Source organism: Acanthochromis polyacanthus, chromosome 6 (assembly GCF_021347895.1).
Source record: "Acanthochromis polyacanthus isolate Apoly-LR-REF ecotype Palm Island chromosome 6, KAUST_Apoly_ChrSc, whole genome shotgun sequence".
Taxonomy (NCBI): domain Eukaryota; kingdom Metazoa; phylum Chordata; class Actinopteri; family Pomacentridae; genus Acanthochromis; species Acanthochromis polyacanthus.
This window is the reverse complement of record NC_067118.1, coordinates 25,625,489-25,637,531: the sequence shown is the minus strand read 5'-3', so window position 1 is coordinate 25,637,531 and position 12,043 is coordinate 25,625,489. Positions and strand designations below refer to the sequence as shown.

Here is a 12,043-nt window from a genome sequence, read left to right as displayed (position 1 = left end):
CACTACCCAAGCCCTGGGAAGCATTGAACATCACAGACCGCTGATGTATGACAGCGTAAGAAGATCCAAGGAGGGGCGGAGGGTCCTTTCAGTCAGTCTCTGCTGCTGAAGAAAGCCGAACAGGTGGAATGAAAACCCACTGCAATTATCTCCCACTCAATTATTCAGGCTTATTGTTGCAGGATTCCTTACGGCACATTCTGCCTCCAGGATCCTTTTATGATCTTTTCAGTAAAAAAAAAAAAAAAAAACACTGCAAACTTGAAGAACAAAATTGGATCCCAAACAGCATCTAAAAACTGTAAATTCCTCATAATTCAGCGTGTATATCAGAATACAAGCCCCGAGTGAGATGACTCAAGTATTTTAGCAGAAGGAGAGTGAAGCAACTCATTATTATCATCTCTCCTTAGATATTAAGTCTGATTGTAAGACGTTACACATTTTTGCAGTTTATTTCTCACTAGACACTGCAGGTATGGCTATCAAGTAGTGTGTTCTTGATATACACTTGAAATAAAAATGCTCCTCTGTAGTTAGGAGACTCCAGGGGTTTCTTAAGAGTTTTGTCTGAACCTCTTGAATAAAAAGTAAATATTACTCAAAATAATTTTAAAAACAGTTAGCACCTCACTTCTGTTCCCCTTAGAAAACACCCACCGCACTTGTATTATCATAAAAATTACAACAGGATCATGACTGCCTTACTTTGATGTTCAGCTGGCATTATTCAGTGCTTCATGTTCACATGAATAGAACTGTTACAATATGTCAGTGCCGTACAGTCATAATGGCACAATAGTGCATACTTTTGAGCATAAATACACATGCATACTTTCCCTTCTAATACTTCTCAGAACACTTTGACTTTTTTGGCTTATTGAGAACCCGCCGTTACAAAAGCATTCCCATGCTGTACTCTCACAAAATCCCTGGTAGCGCTGTAAAATGTGAACCTTGGCCATCTCAGTATAATATTACCATTATTTATCTTTTAGACTTTCTGAAAAGGGGAAAGTCTTCTTTTACTGTTTCCATTACAGACCTGATTTGTGAATCAAGGGCGCTCCAGGACCTGTGAGCTAAATGGTCCATCCATTAAGCTCCATGAGGCAAAAACAAGCAGATCCAAGTCTGTTTACAACATTAATCAATGAGCTGCCCACTCACAAGTGTCTACGCTGCAATAGGTATCTGTGATCACTACGCCTCTACTCTCAATCGTCCCCTCAAGGTTAATGCCTATTGCCTTGCTCCCAGGATGGGAGCTGCATGCCGAGTGCATCGGCTGGTCTCGAGCCAGAGGACCACTCGAGACGAACTTCTGTCTTCCATCCTGACTGTGCAGGGAAGCGTCAAAAAGTCTCAGCTGTGATTGATGCCGAAGCTGCAGGCGTTATCGTCATGGCAGGTAGGTAAATTCAGATAAATTCAGAAGGCTGAGTCAGAATCAGCTTCATTGGCTGAGTTAGTGCACACAGTCAAAGAAGATGACTCAGTTTTTCTCTTTGTCCTCATGAATTTAAACAAGGGTAACTGGTTAAAGCAAGGAATGTGTGTTTTGCAAACGCTATATGAACACGTTTAAAGTGAAACAAAAGTCTAGTGCAAATTGTGCAGATTCCAGTGACATAAATACAGTTATTCACAATACATAAAGTGTGATATTGACACTTTATATACATGAGGTAGTTGGATGATAGTACAGCACAGCAGGTAGCAGTGTGGCTGCTCTGAAATCTTAACAGAAGCTGTCAAAGCTTTTAAAGATTTGTAAGATTCCAGTTGCTGATAAGCTGGACAGCAAAAAGACTATACTGGTGATGCAAGAGGATAAGAAATAACAGTACCAAGACAAAAGTGAGTATCAAACTGAGATATAGAGCATGCAGTGTAAAATATCAGATATGGCAAAATATAATGATAAGGTGTAATCGGCTACACAGAGAAGATAAGGTAAAGACACATAAGGCAGCAAGAAAAGAGAAGAAAAACTTCAGAGCGTCACACTGATATGATCTAAATGATTCCCTTTCAGTCTGACGCAACCTTTTTTTTGCTGTGTAGAGAAAACACAAGGCATGCATGAAAACAGAGTGCTGAGATGCATCTACAAAACCTTTTGAGATTTTTCGTAAACACTCATGCAAACTGAATTAACTCCAAACTCCGCAACTCGGTCCCAGCATTTATCCTCTCTCTGAACTTCAGCGATCTCATGAGAATACAAGTTTACAAGCAGAGCAGTCAGAAAACATACAATCTGGCCATCAGCCACCACATCCTGGCACAGTGAGGCCATCAATGATGGATGATGCATGAATTAACCATGAGAGAGGGGACAGAGATCTGAACACACTGTGGGTTCCCAAGGGGAGCCGAGAAACCAATGGCAAGCAGCCTGGAGACGCCCAAGTGTAGCTTGAGCATCAGCTAGTATACAACGTTACGCAATTCCGGGTCAAGAGGAAATTTTAGAAAGCCTGCAATAGTGTCCATGTTGTGCTGCTGACATAACACACTTTTAGCAAACCTCGAATGTGCAGAAACAAGCAAACATGGGATTGAATTTCACAGAAAGTAATAATCCCAAGCAAAGTGTATTTAAAAGCTAAAGATTAGCGACCGAAGATACTGTTTGATTTCCATGAAATGCTTGGTCTTGTGTGATTAATAAAACACACTTCAGTGCACTTTTTTCATGTTGTGGCATTAATTTCAGCTACATCTCTTAACCTTAATCACTTTGTAAGCCTAATGTACAGTAAAATTACATCTCTCAATACAAAAAAAAAAAACCACCATAAAACATAAGTACCTGACTGCCAAGGTGTCAAACCATGTCACCGAGCTGGCGCAGCATCCTGGGGATTTAAGTATATGGGTCTAATTGATTCAATTAGACTTGGACTCTCCTCGACACTGGAAGCACACCGACACCGTCTAAGCTGGCAAGGCAACCATTAACAAATCCCTTCTAAGTGTCTGCAATGAGCCACGCTCAGCAGTGCCTCTATCGAAGGCATCCATCCACGCACACCTACCTTCTGTCCCACATGACTGGTGGAGTTTGACTGTCAGTGTGTTATGACACATTTAACACAGTGCCATTCATTAGGCATCTGTGTATGTATGTGTGTGTGTGTGTGTGTGTGTGTGTGTGTGTGAAAGAATTACAAAGTGTTTAGCTAGTAAGTAAAGCAGTAAAAAGAAAGAGGCTTATAGACAGAAAACAACATTAAATCTGTTCACATCAGGTTGCATGACAATATGAGGTATTGTACTGTAAACAAACCCAAGAATAGCCGGTGATACAAAGAAGATTACACAGTGAGTTCATACACAGGGCTGCAGCTTTAATGACCGTTCGAGGCTTATGTTGCAGCCATGCAGATGTGGGCACCACGAAGAAGCATTCTGAAAGACGGCATGACTTATGCCGTTTGGCAGGTTTGCACTGCAGCAAGTGGAAAATTGTGTGTCTCCACATGAATGAATGGGAGGCAGGTATGCTTAAGCCAGCTGACAACACAATATTGACCTGTAGATCTGCTTCTAATAATAAACCACAGTGAAAACACACACACACACACACACACACACACACACACACACACACACACACACACACACACACACACACACACACACAGGTGCAGGCAAACAGGCGTTCAGCTGTACAGCTCTGCCTTCAGGTATCTCTTATTTATTCATAGCACACGCCACACCTGTCCTCAGCTTCAGGATCTGAGAGTCATTCTGCTGTCACATTTTAGAAATATTTTGTGTTTGTGTGTGTGTGTGTGTGTGTGTGTGTGTGTGTGTGTGTGTGTGTGTGTGTGTGTGTGTGTGTGTGTGTGTGTGTGTGTGTCAGTGGGGTGGGAGATGGGCACACACACCTGGTTTAACAGTCTTCAGGCGGATGGGCTCCCGAAAGTGGCGGATGACAGCCAGTGTGTCTCGGTTGGTGAGTCCGCTCACCGGGGTTCCGTTCACCTCCAGCAGCACGTCCCCGCCGCTGGGAAACCTGCCGGTGTGACAAACCATCGCTTCCAAAACTATGTGCCCAAGGTAGGGGAACTCTCCCAGCTCTGCGCCCCCTCGCACCTCCACCACCGTGACCAGCTCCCCGGAACCTCCCCACGACACGGTGCACTCCTGCACTTTGGTGGACCAGTGCTTCTTCTTCTTCAGCGTCTTGGACATGGTTGGCAGCTGCTGTGAAATCTAGACGGAAGTCCGAGAACAACTGTCCTTCAAAGCAACAACCGTTTTCAGATCCTAAGGCGCAATGACGCACGGAGAAATCATTGCAAATTAGACAACTTGAGGCTGCTGTCTTGGGCTGTATTCCATTCCAGGGAAAACAAATCTTTGTTTCAGCTCAAAGTCCCTCTTAGGAGGATCAATCCTTCCATTGAATCAGTCGAGCATCACCTGTCCGCGGCTGGAACGTGAGACCAGCTGCGTCAGTGTCGCATTGAAGGGGAAAAGTGCTGCTTCTGATGCTGGGGCGTCTCGATCCCACACCCCAGTTCACAGCAGTGTGGACTTCACACACAGCAGCAGCTTTTCCTTCCACTGTAAACCTCGATACTAGCCACAGAGCAGGACGGATCCCGCAGTTTGTGCGCACCAGATCCGGTCAGTTCCGAGAGTAAAACGGGCTGTATTCCACTTTGGAGTCGAGAAAACGCCAGTAAACTCGACAACACTGCGAGGGAAAGAGCTTAGAAAAATACTGGCAAACTTCAAAAACTACTTTCCAAAAGGTTCAGCAGCTGCAGAGAGGAGCTCCTCTCACTGACAGCTCCTCATCCAAACCTACCGGAGAGACAACTTTACCCCGAGCACCTGTCCTCCTGGCTGCCCTCCTCCTCCGCGGTGACATCAGCAAGGCAGTCCTTGGAAACGGAAAAACATACCTGGCCCTCCTCTGAGCCGGCCGCTTATCTGGTCCACACCAAACACCCAAACTCTGCTTCGTGTTCGTCGTTGCGCGCCGTGCGCTCTCCTCTGCTTCCCCACAACCACGACAGATTTTTTTATACTAAAAATTACGCAGCAGCATGCAACAGACGTGATCCGATTAGGCTTCGCTCCATAACTTTTTTTTTCTATCTTTTTCCGTGTTCCTGACGGCAGGAGGTTCTGTCCAATCGGAGCTTAGGGGGGCGGTGCCAGAGCGCACACTCTGAACCAATGATGAATGGCATGAGGCGGGTGTTGTTTGAGTGGGAAACGTTGGATTTTGTTTCCATGGTGTGTTAGCGAGGCGGAGCTCCCGCACTGGGACGCACATTTTGACGTGGGAAACGCTTATTGTACGTTCCAGAGAGTTCCCGTGCGCTGTGCGGCCTGCAGTTGGAGCCGGTTTTCATGTGCGACAGTGTGATACAGCTGCTAAATGCTCCTCGAGCTTTATGATGGAGTTGTAGGTCTCTGAGCTGCATCTGGAGACCTGGAGGTGGAGAAGAGGTTGATTGTTGGGCGATGCTTGTTTGACTTGTCGATATTTTGCGCAATTCTGCCCTCTTGTGGTTGTAACAGTCAGAGGCTGGCACCATATTCCAAACTCCCACCATCTGCACTGAAACCACTGCACAGCAATTCATTTTACTTTAAGGTCCACTCACACACACCATCCACCAGCATCCGTGCTTCCACAGTTGTTTTTGTTCTCTTTTTCTGGTGATTTTTACTAATTAACATATTTTTTTACACACTGCTCCTATGTGCTCTTTCTTTTTCAAAAAAAGGTCTGCTTTTCTATCTGGTGAGAAAAAAATTCTCACACAACACACAGAAAATTAAAAGATTTTCCATGAGCATATTAATCAGAGTTGAGTCACTTACTGTAACTGTTGTGGCAGCAGTAGGTGTGAGCGTGACTCATGTTAACGTTATCATTTCTGCTCCTTTTGTTAATAATTAACAGTCAGTCAACTTTCCAGCTCATCTCTCCGGTCAGCGCCCTCGCAGGCAGTCGGACAGCCCATTTTGTGAAAACTGCTGATAACAAGCGCGTTATTGTGATTTTTCAGCGCCTGTCTGTTGTTGATTTATTTTTATTATATGACTGTAAACATGTGTTGGCTCGCACAGTAGTGCCTCTGGTGTCAGGTAGGAAATGTTTACAGTGAATTGTAGCAATTAGGCCTAATGCCACGTTTGTCTTATTTGTTTTCCAAAAATTTTATTTCACTTCATTAGTAGCTTTACTTTACACAGGGATGAACTTCGCTGGTGGCAACTTTTGAATTTCTTCTGTCGATATGGTCTGCATTTTCTCCCATATGTGAGAAATGCCAGCTGCTCCTCATGGACGTGGACTGTACCAATGATACCTCACCATCTGTGTGCTGTAAGTTTAGAGACGACACTTCTTGTACATCTGGAAGTTGGATTTTTTTTTTTTTTTTTGCTTTGTATATGTGCTATCTGTTGTGTTTTTTTCATGTGCAGCTTACCACAGAAATCAGTTCACCTCTGTGCAATGTCACCTAAATGTCAAATGATTCAGTTTGAACTCAATGCAACAATAGTAGACCACCTTTCATTGCTAAGATTAAAATCTTACATTTTTTAAATGCATCGTGTGTACCTTTTTTTTTAAAAGACAGATTCAGTCGTCATCATGGAGGATACTGCATTTTTGGAGAGATGTTCTGGCTTTTTCAGAGAGATTTTTCTCCACTTCTCTTTGCTGGAGGGGTTACATTGCTCTATTTCTGTGTTTAAAAATGCCACTAAGGTGTTCTATTAGAATGAAGTAAGGCGACATATTAGTCAGGTCATGGTGTTCACTTTTTCCTTCTTTCAAAATTTGTGTGATTTGGCAAGTATACTTTAGATCGTTATCATGCTGGAATATTTCTTTTCTGCCAAGTTTCTGCCGACTGGTAGTGTTAGTCAATATGTCAGCATATCCACAGACATTAATGGTACCATCATAAAATTCATAAAAGTGCATAAATGTAATCTCTCCAGCACATTTTGCAGCTCCATATGATTATACTCCCACCTCTGTGTTTCACTGTCAGAACTGTGCAGTCACAGAAGTCAAACAGGTTCACACCAGACATACTAAATCCCATCTACACTGAACAAATTCAAATTAGTCTCATCTGGCCAAGGAATCTGCTCCCAATATTTAATACATTTCTTTAAATGGTCCTTAGCAAAGTTTAATCTTGCAATTTTGTTTGGAACAGAAAACAAGGGTTAGGGTTAGGGTCACTAATGAGGATTAAGCGGTGTATAGATAATGGATGAATGTAATCCTCCTCACCTGTCCTTCCTTTAAAACACATAAAGAGTTTGAAATGATCTCAACCTGCTTCTTCTTTCACTTGTTTTGTAGCTGAAGAGGCATCGGGTCCACTTGCTCTCATCATCATCCCCTCTCTGTTGGCTCTGAGCACAGTTTTAGTTGTGATTCTGATTTTCTGCAGTCTCTATGCAAACAAACAAAGAAGACAGAGGACCACAGGTCTTTTTACAAATGGTATGAGTTGCAGTAACTGTATATCCTCTTTATGGAACACTCTAAAAATCAAACGTCGGTCTATTTCAGTGCATGGAAGTAATACCAAGTGTTTATGTAGTTAATAAACCTGCATACGCTTTTGGGTTTGTTTGGGTTTTTTTTTTTTTGACAGGCCAGCAGAGCGTATCCCTGACTGCCGATTCTGTAAGCACTCCAAATGTCCAGGCAGCTTTGTGTCCCTGGGAAATCCCTGAAGAGTGTGTTCTTGAGGGACTAGAGTTTTGGCAGACGGGTCGCTATGGCCCTATTTGTAAAGGTTTGCTTCAGAATAGAGATGGAGCCTCATCTGCTGTGGTGGTTAAGTCCCTCCGAGGTAAACCATGAATCTGTCATAAAGCCAGCATCCTCCTGGGCGATAAGGTTACCAACTCTGTCTATTTGTTATTCTGATTTAAATCCATACAGATGGCCCCAACCAGCCTGAAGCTAAGGAGTTTGTGCAATGGGTTTTCTTCCACACCACAGTGTGTAAACATGAGAACGTGGTGCAGATGTTGTACTGTCAGACCAAGCGTCCACCCATGTACCTGGTCTTAGATGCCTACAACCCAGGGAACCTCCTTCACTTCCTCTGGACTCTGAGAAATGTAGGTTCTACACAGCTCTAATCTAAACATTCTCTTTAATCACACATGCAATCTCTAATTTCTAAATTTATTCTAAACTCCAGACAAATTCAAGCACAGCAGATCCATTGCAAAACTTCTCTGAGAGGTCAGTGTTTCTGGTGGCAAAGCAGGTTGCTGCTGGTCTGGTGAGTCACTTTATGTCGACCAATTATTTCCAGAAAACAACAAAATGAATTCATTTTAGACGTCATGCCCCACTGCAAGTGCCATTCTGTACCTCTGCAGCTCATGATGCATTTGCCATTTTCTCCAATTGTCTGTCTTGAATTTTGAAGAACTGTTGTAGCAAAAGATTGATGTGTTTGGCTGTAATTGGCTCCTCCCTCAGGATTACCTGATGTCCGAGCACAGGCTGGTGCATGGCAATGTTGCTGCCAGGAACATCTTAATTGGCCCTGGTCTCTCAGCCCGAGTGTGTGGGCTGGGTGTGGCATTTAGAGCACGCGAAATGGATTCAGCAATTACAAAGAGAGCAACAGAGGTGCCTCTGAAATGGCAAGCGCCAGAGAGGATTATGATGCGGCTCAGTATCGACAGGAGCGACGTGTAAGGGCAAAGTTATGGCTAAGAAAACAAAACACACGCACACAAAAGTTGGAGAATGTTATTTTTTCATTCATATTTTTCTATTTTTGCTCTTGTACACCTCTTAAAAAGCCCTTCTAATATGAGTCAAAACATCTTCTCTCCCTTAGGTGGTCATTTGGAATCTTACTCTATGAGCTGATTACCTTAGGTAAAATACCATGTCCTGTCTTCTGTCAACAAAATGAATTAACACAACACCAAAAACATATTTAGCAGTTGTATTGTTCCCTTTTAGGTTAGCTTGTTTTAAATGGATTCATTTCCACAACATAACCATCAACTGAATAATTTTACCATAAAAGTCACATTTATTTATATTTTCATTTAATGCTTTTGGATTTTATCTCAGGCTCTCCCCCATATCCGGAGCTGGAGCCTCCGTCAGTGCTTCCAAAGCTACAGGCATCTTATCGAATGAAGAGACCAAAGAACTGTGGGGGACCTTTGTAAGTATAATTTACTTACAAGCAAACAACAGGCCTGCATGACAGGGACTTATGGGCAGATATGTGTAGTGTACATGTTGTATGCAGATATGTATGGTGTAGTAATAGTCAAAAGTCCATTAATAATCATGACAACCCATTTCTATTTAAACAGTGTTTAGTGGTTTAGCTCCAATTTTTAAGAAATAAGAATTTACTTGACAAGATTAACACCACAATCTTCTTTGCCTGTTAAATGAAGCTACAGCCAGCAACTGAAAGCAGCTTAGCACAAAGATAGGAAACAGGACGAAACAGGAAACTGTCTCTGTCCAACAGCAACAAAAATGCAACTACCAGCACCTCTAAAGTTTAATGACACGTTATATGTTATTTATTTGAACCACACAAAAAAAACCTGAAGCGTAAAAGCCTGAGAAGTGCTAGTAGTCCGATTATAAAGCTCTTTTTGAGCAGATTTAGGTGAGCTGTTTCTCACTGCTTTCAGTCTGTGTGCTGAGCTTTCTAGTTTCATGCAGTACTTATAAAAAGTATTCACCCTGCATGAGAGTTTTCTCGCTATCACTTTTTATTAATAAATCATGGTTAATTTAATTGGGCTTTATTTATAAGAATTTTCCATAAGAACCTTTCAAGTTAATGAGCAAACAGATTTCTACCAAGTAATGTCAATTACTAGCCTAGCCGCGCTAGACCCATGCTCTGAAGACGCAATGGTCTAGGCACGCTCGACAGGGAGGGAGGCGGGCTAAAAGGTTGTCTATCAAATCACTGCAGCAATTGGGTAGGTATACAACCAATCAGCGCAACGAATAGGCTCCTAGAGCACCGGAAATCAGAGGATACCGTAGTTCGGTGAAGCCTTATTTATACAGTCAATGGGTGAAGCTCAAGTATATTACAGACATGTTAACAGAAAGATTATTCAGAGTCGGTGCTAATGGAGCTCAACGACTGTTGTCGTTTTTGTTGTCGACCCTGGCAGAGAATTAAATTCGTTGCCGTGGGTTGTCTAGCACGGCTAGGCTAGTTGTTTCCGGTTGTTTCTGTCAGAATCGTCGCGCCTCTGTCTTCACTTCGTTACGCCCGCCTTCTGACTCTACACTTCATGGTGATTCGTCCGGCCAGTTTTAGGAGTATCCAACCTTGAGCCTTATGGAGGGTAACTAGACCCACCCTGGCAGAGAATTAAATTCGTTGCCGTGGGTTGTCTAGCGCGGCTAGGCTAGTCAATTACTTAAAAATATAAAATGTAAAATAAGTGACTGCATAAGTATTTAACCCTCTACAGTGACTTACCTAATTCAACAAGGAGTAGCCAGTAGATGTCCCACAATTAGTGAAATGGAGATCATGTCACTGCATTGGATGTGTCTCAAGTTATTGTAGTATAAAGAAATCTGAATCTGGAAGCTCCAGTCACTGATGAATCAGTACTTTTGGATATAACTACACTATGAAGACAAAAGAAGACTCCAAGCAACACCATGAAAAGGTTTCTAAAGAGCATACAATCAAATTCATCTTTACAAATGAACAGAATATGATGCCAGAGAGAGATTAGTGAAAGAAAATGCCAAGAAACTGTATGCGTAAACTGTTGCCCTTTTCTTCACCAGTCGAAGCTCTATGGGTAAGTAGAGAGTAAGTAAGAGAAATCCACAGTTGAAAAATTCTCGTAGTAAATCTTAGCCAGAGTTCACCAGAAGGCATGTAGGAGACTCTAAAGTGTACTAGAAGAAGGTTCTTTGGTCTGATGAGACGGCAGAGTGGATAATATGTTTCCCGGACACCGAACAAACTCACATCATCACAAACAGAAATGCCCACTGTGAAGCATGGTGGTGGCAGCATCATGATGTAAGGCTACTCCTTTGCTGCAGAACCTAGGCAGTTTTCAGAGGTAGAAAGTATAATGAATGCAGCAGTACAGTATAGGGAAAACCTGAGGGACAACCTGGTGCAGTCTGCAAGAAAACTCCGACTTGGGAGAAGAGTTGTTTTAAAGCAAGACAGTGATTCAAAGTATACAGCCAAAGCTACACAGAAATGGTTTAAAGACAAGATAAATATTTTGGAATTGTCCGATCAGAGCTCAGTCCTCAATCCAATTGAGCATTTTCTGGTGGACCAAAAAATGGTTGTTTACTCACATTTTGCAAAGAAGAGTGGAATAAGTCTGCAGTGCCCATATGTGAAAGTGAAATTTATCCACAGGCTCAACGGTGTAATTGCAGCCATAGGTGCATCTATGAAATAATGACTTAAAGGGTGTTTATACTTATGCAGTCACTTTATTTTACATTTTATATTCATTCACATTACTTTGTAGAAATCTTTACAGTTTGACAAGTCTTTTTGTTGTAAATTCTTGTCAAAAAAAAGTTCAAAAGTAATAAAAATGGGAAACTTCTAAGGCAATGAATACTTTCTATAGGCACTGTTCAACATACAACCCTGTCAGTAGGCCTGATCTGCACATCAAAAAGAAAGGAAATAAGCACTAAAGTGTTGAACTGTTCTTTTTACACACAGATGAGTTCCAAATTTCTCTGTATGTGTTTAGGTATGACCTGATGAAGTACTGCTGGATGTGGAGTTTCAAAGACCGGCCAGCATTTTCAGCCATCATAAAGCTTTTGGAGTGGTCACTTCACCTTGCTGCTACTAACCCTGTTTGTGTTCCTGAGGTCATTGACATATTTGAATATAACAGAAAGGCAGGGCTGCTCTCATAGTGTCATGTAATAATATCTTCTGTTATCGGTCGGCAGCATTCAATAAGAAAACAAAGTGCAGTTGTTTCTTCAATTGCAAAAATTGACCAAGTC

At 42.3% G+C, this 12,043-nt stretch overlaps 2 protein-coding genes across 2 annotated transcripts in view; one reads left to right on the top strand and one right to left on the bottom strand.

Annotated features, from left to right (window-relative positions):
• Positions 1 to 5,029, bottom strand: part of magi3a (membrane associated guanylate kinase, WW and PDZ domain containing 3a) — a 145,539-nt gene extending 140,510 nt beyond the window's left edge. The window contains 1 exon segment of the mRNA XM_051949170.1: positions 3,900 to 5,029. Within this exon segment, the coding sequence (XP_051805130.1) occupies positions 3,900 to 4,206 (307 nt within the window). The 5' untranslated portion in view covers positions 4,207 to 5,029.
• Positions 5,030 to 5,236: 207 nt separating this feature from the next.
• Positions 5,237 to 12,036, top strand: si:ch73-206d17.1 (tyrosine-protein kinase STYK1). The gene is made up of 10 exons (XM_022195201.2): positions 5,237 to 6,123; positions 6,232 to 6,364; positions 7,364 to 7,507; positions 7,662 to 7,862; positions 7,955 to 8,136; positions 8,220 to 8,303; positions 8,507 to 8,724; positions 8,874 to 8,914; positions 9,116 to 9,212; positions 11,779 to 12,036. The coding sequence occupies exons 2-10, from the start codon at positions 6,322 to 6,324 to the stop codon at positions 11,948 to 11,950; spliced, it is 1,182 nt and encodes a 393-aa protein (XP_022050893.1). The 5' UTR covers positions 5,237 to 6,123; positions 6,232 to 6,321; the 3' UTR covers positions 11,951 to 12,036.
• Positions 12,037 to 12,043: the final 7 nt, after the last annotated feature.

Coding starts and splice junctions, on each gene's coding strand:
- si:ch73-206d17.1 (XM_022195201.2), top strand. CDS start 6,322: ATGGACGTGGACTGTACCAATGATACCTCACCATCTGTGTGCT. Junction 8,725..8,873: donor AGTATCGACAGGAGCGACGT/GTAAGGGCAAAG, acceptor TCTCTCCCTTAG/GTGGTCATTTGGAATCTTAC. Junction 9,213..11,778: donor AAGAACTGTGGGGGACCTTT/GTAAGTATAATT, acceptor GTATGTGTTTAG/GTATGACCTGATGAAGTACT.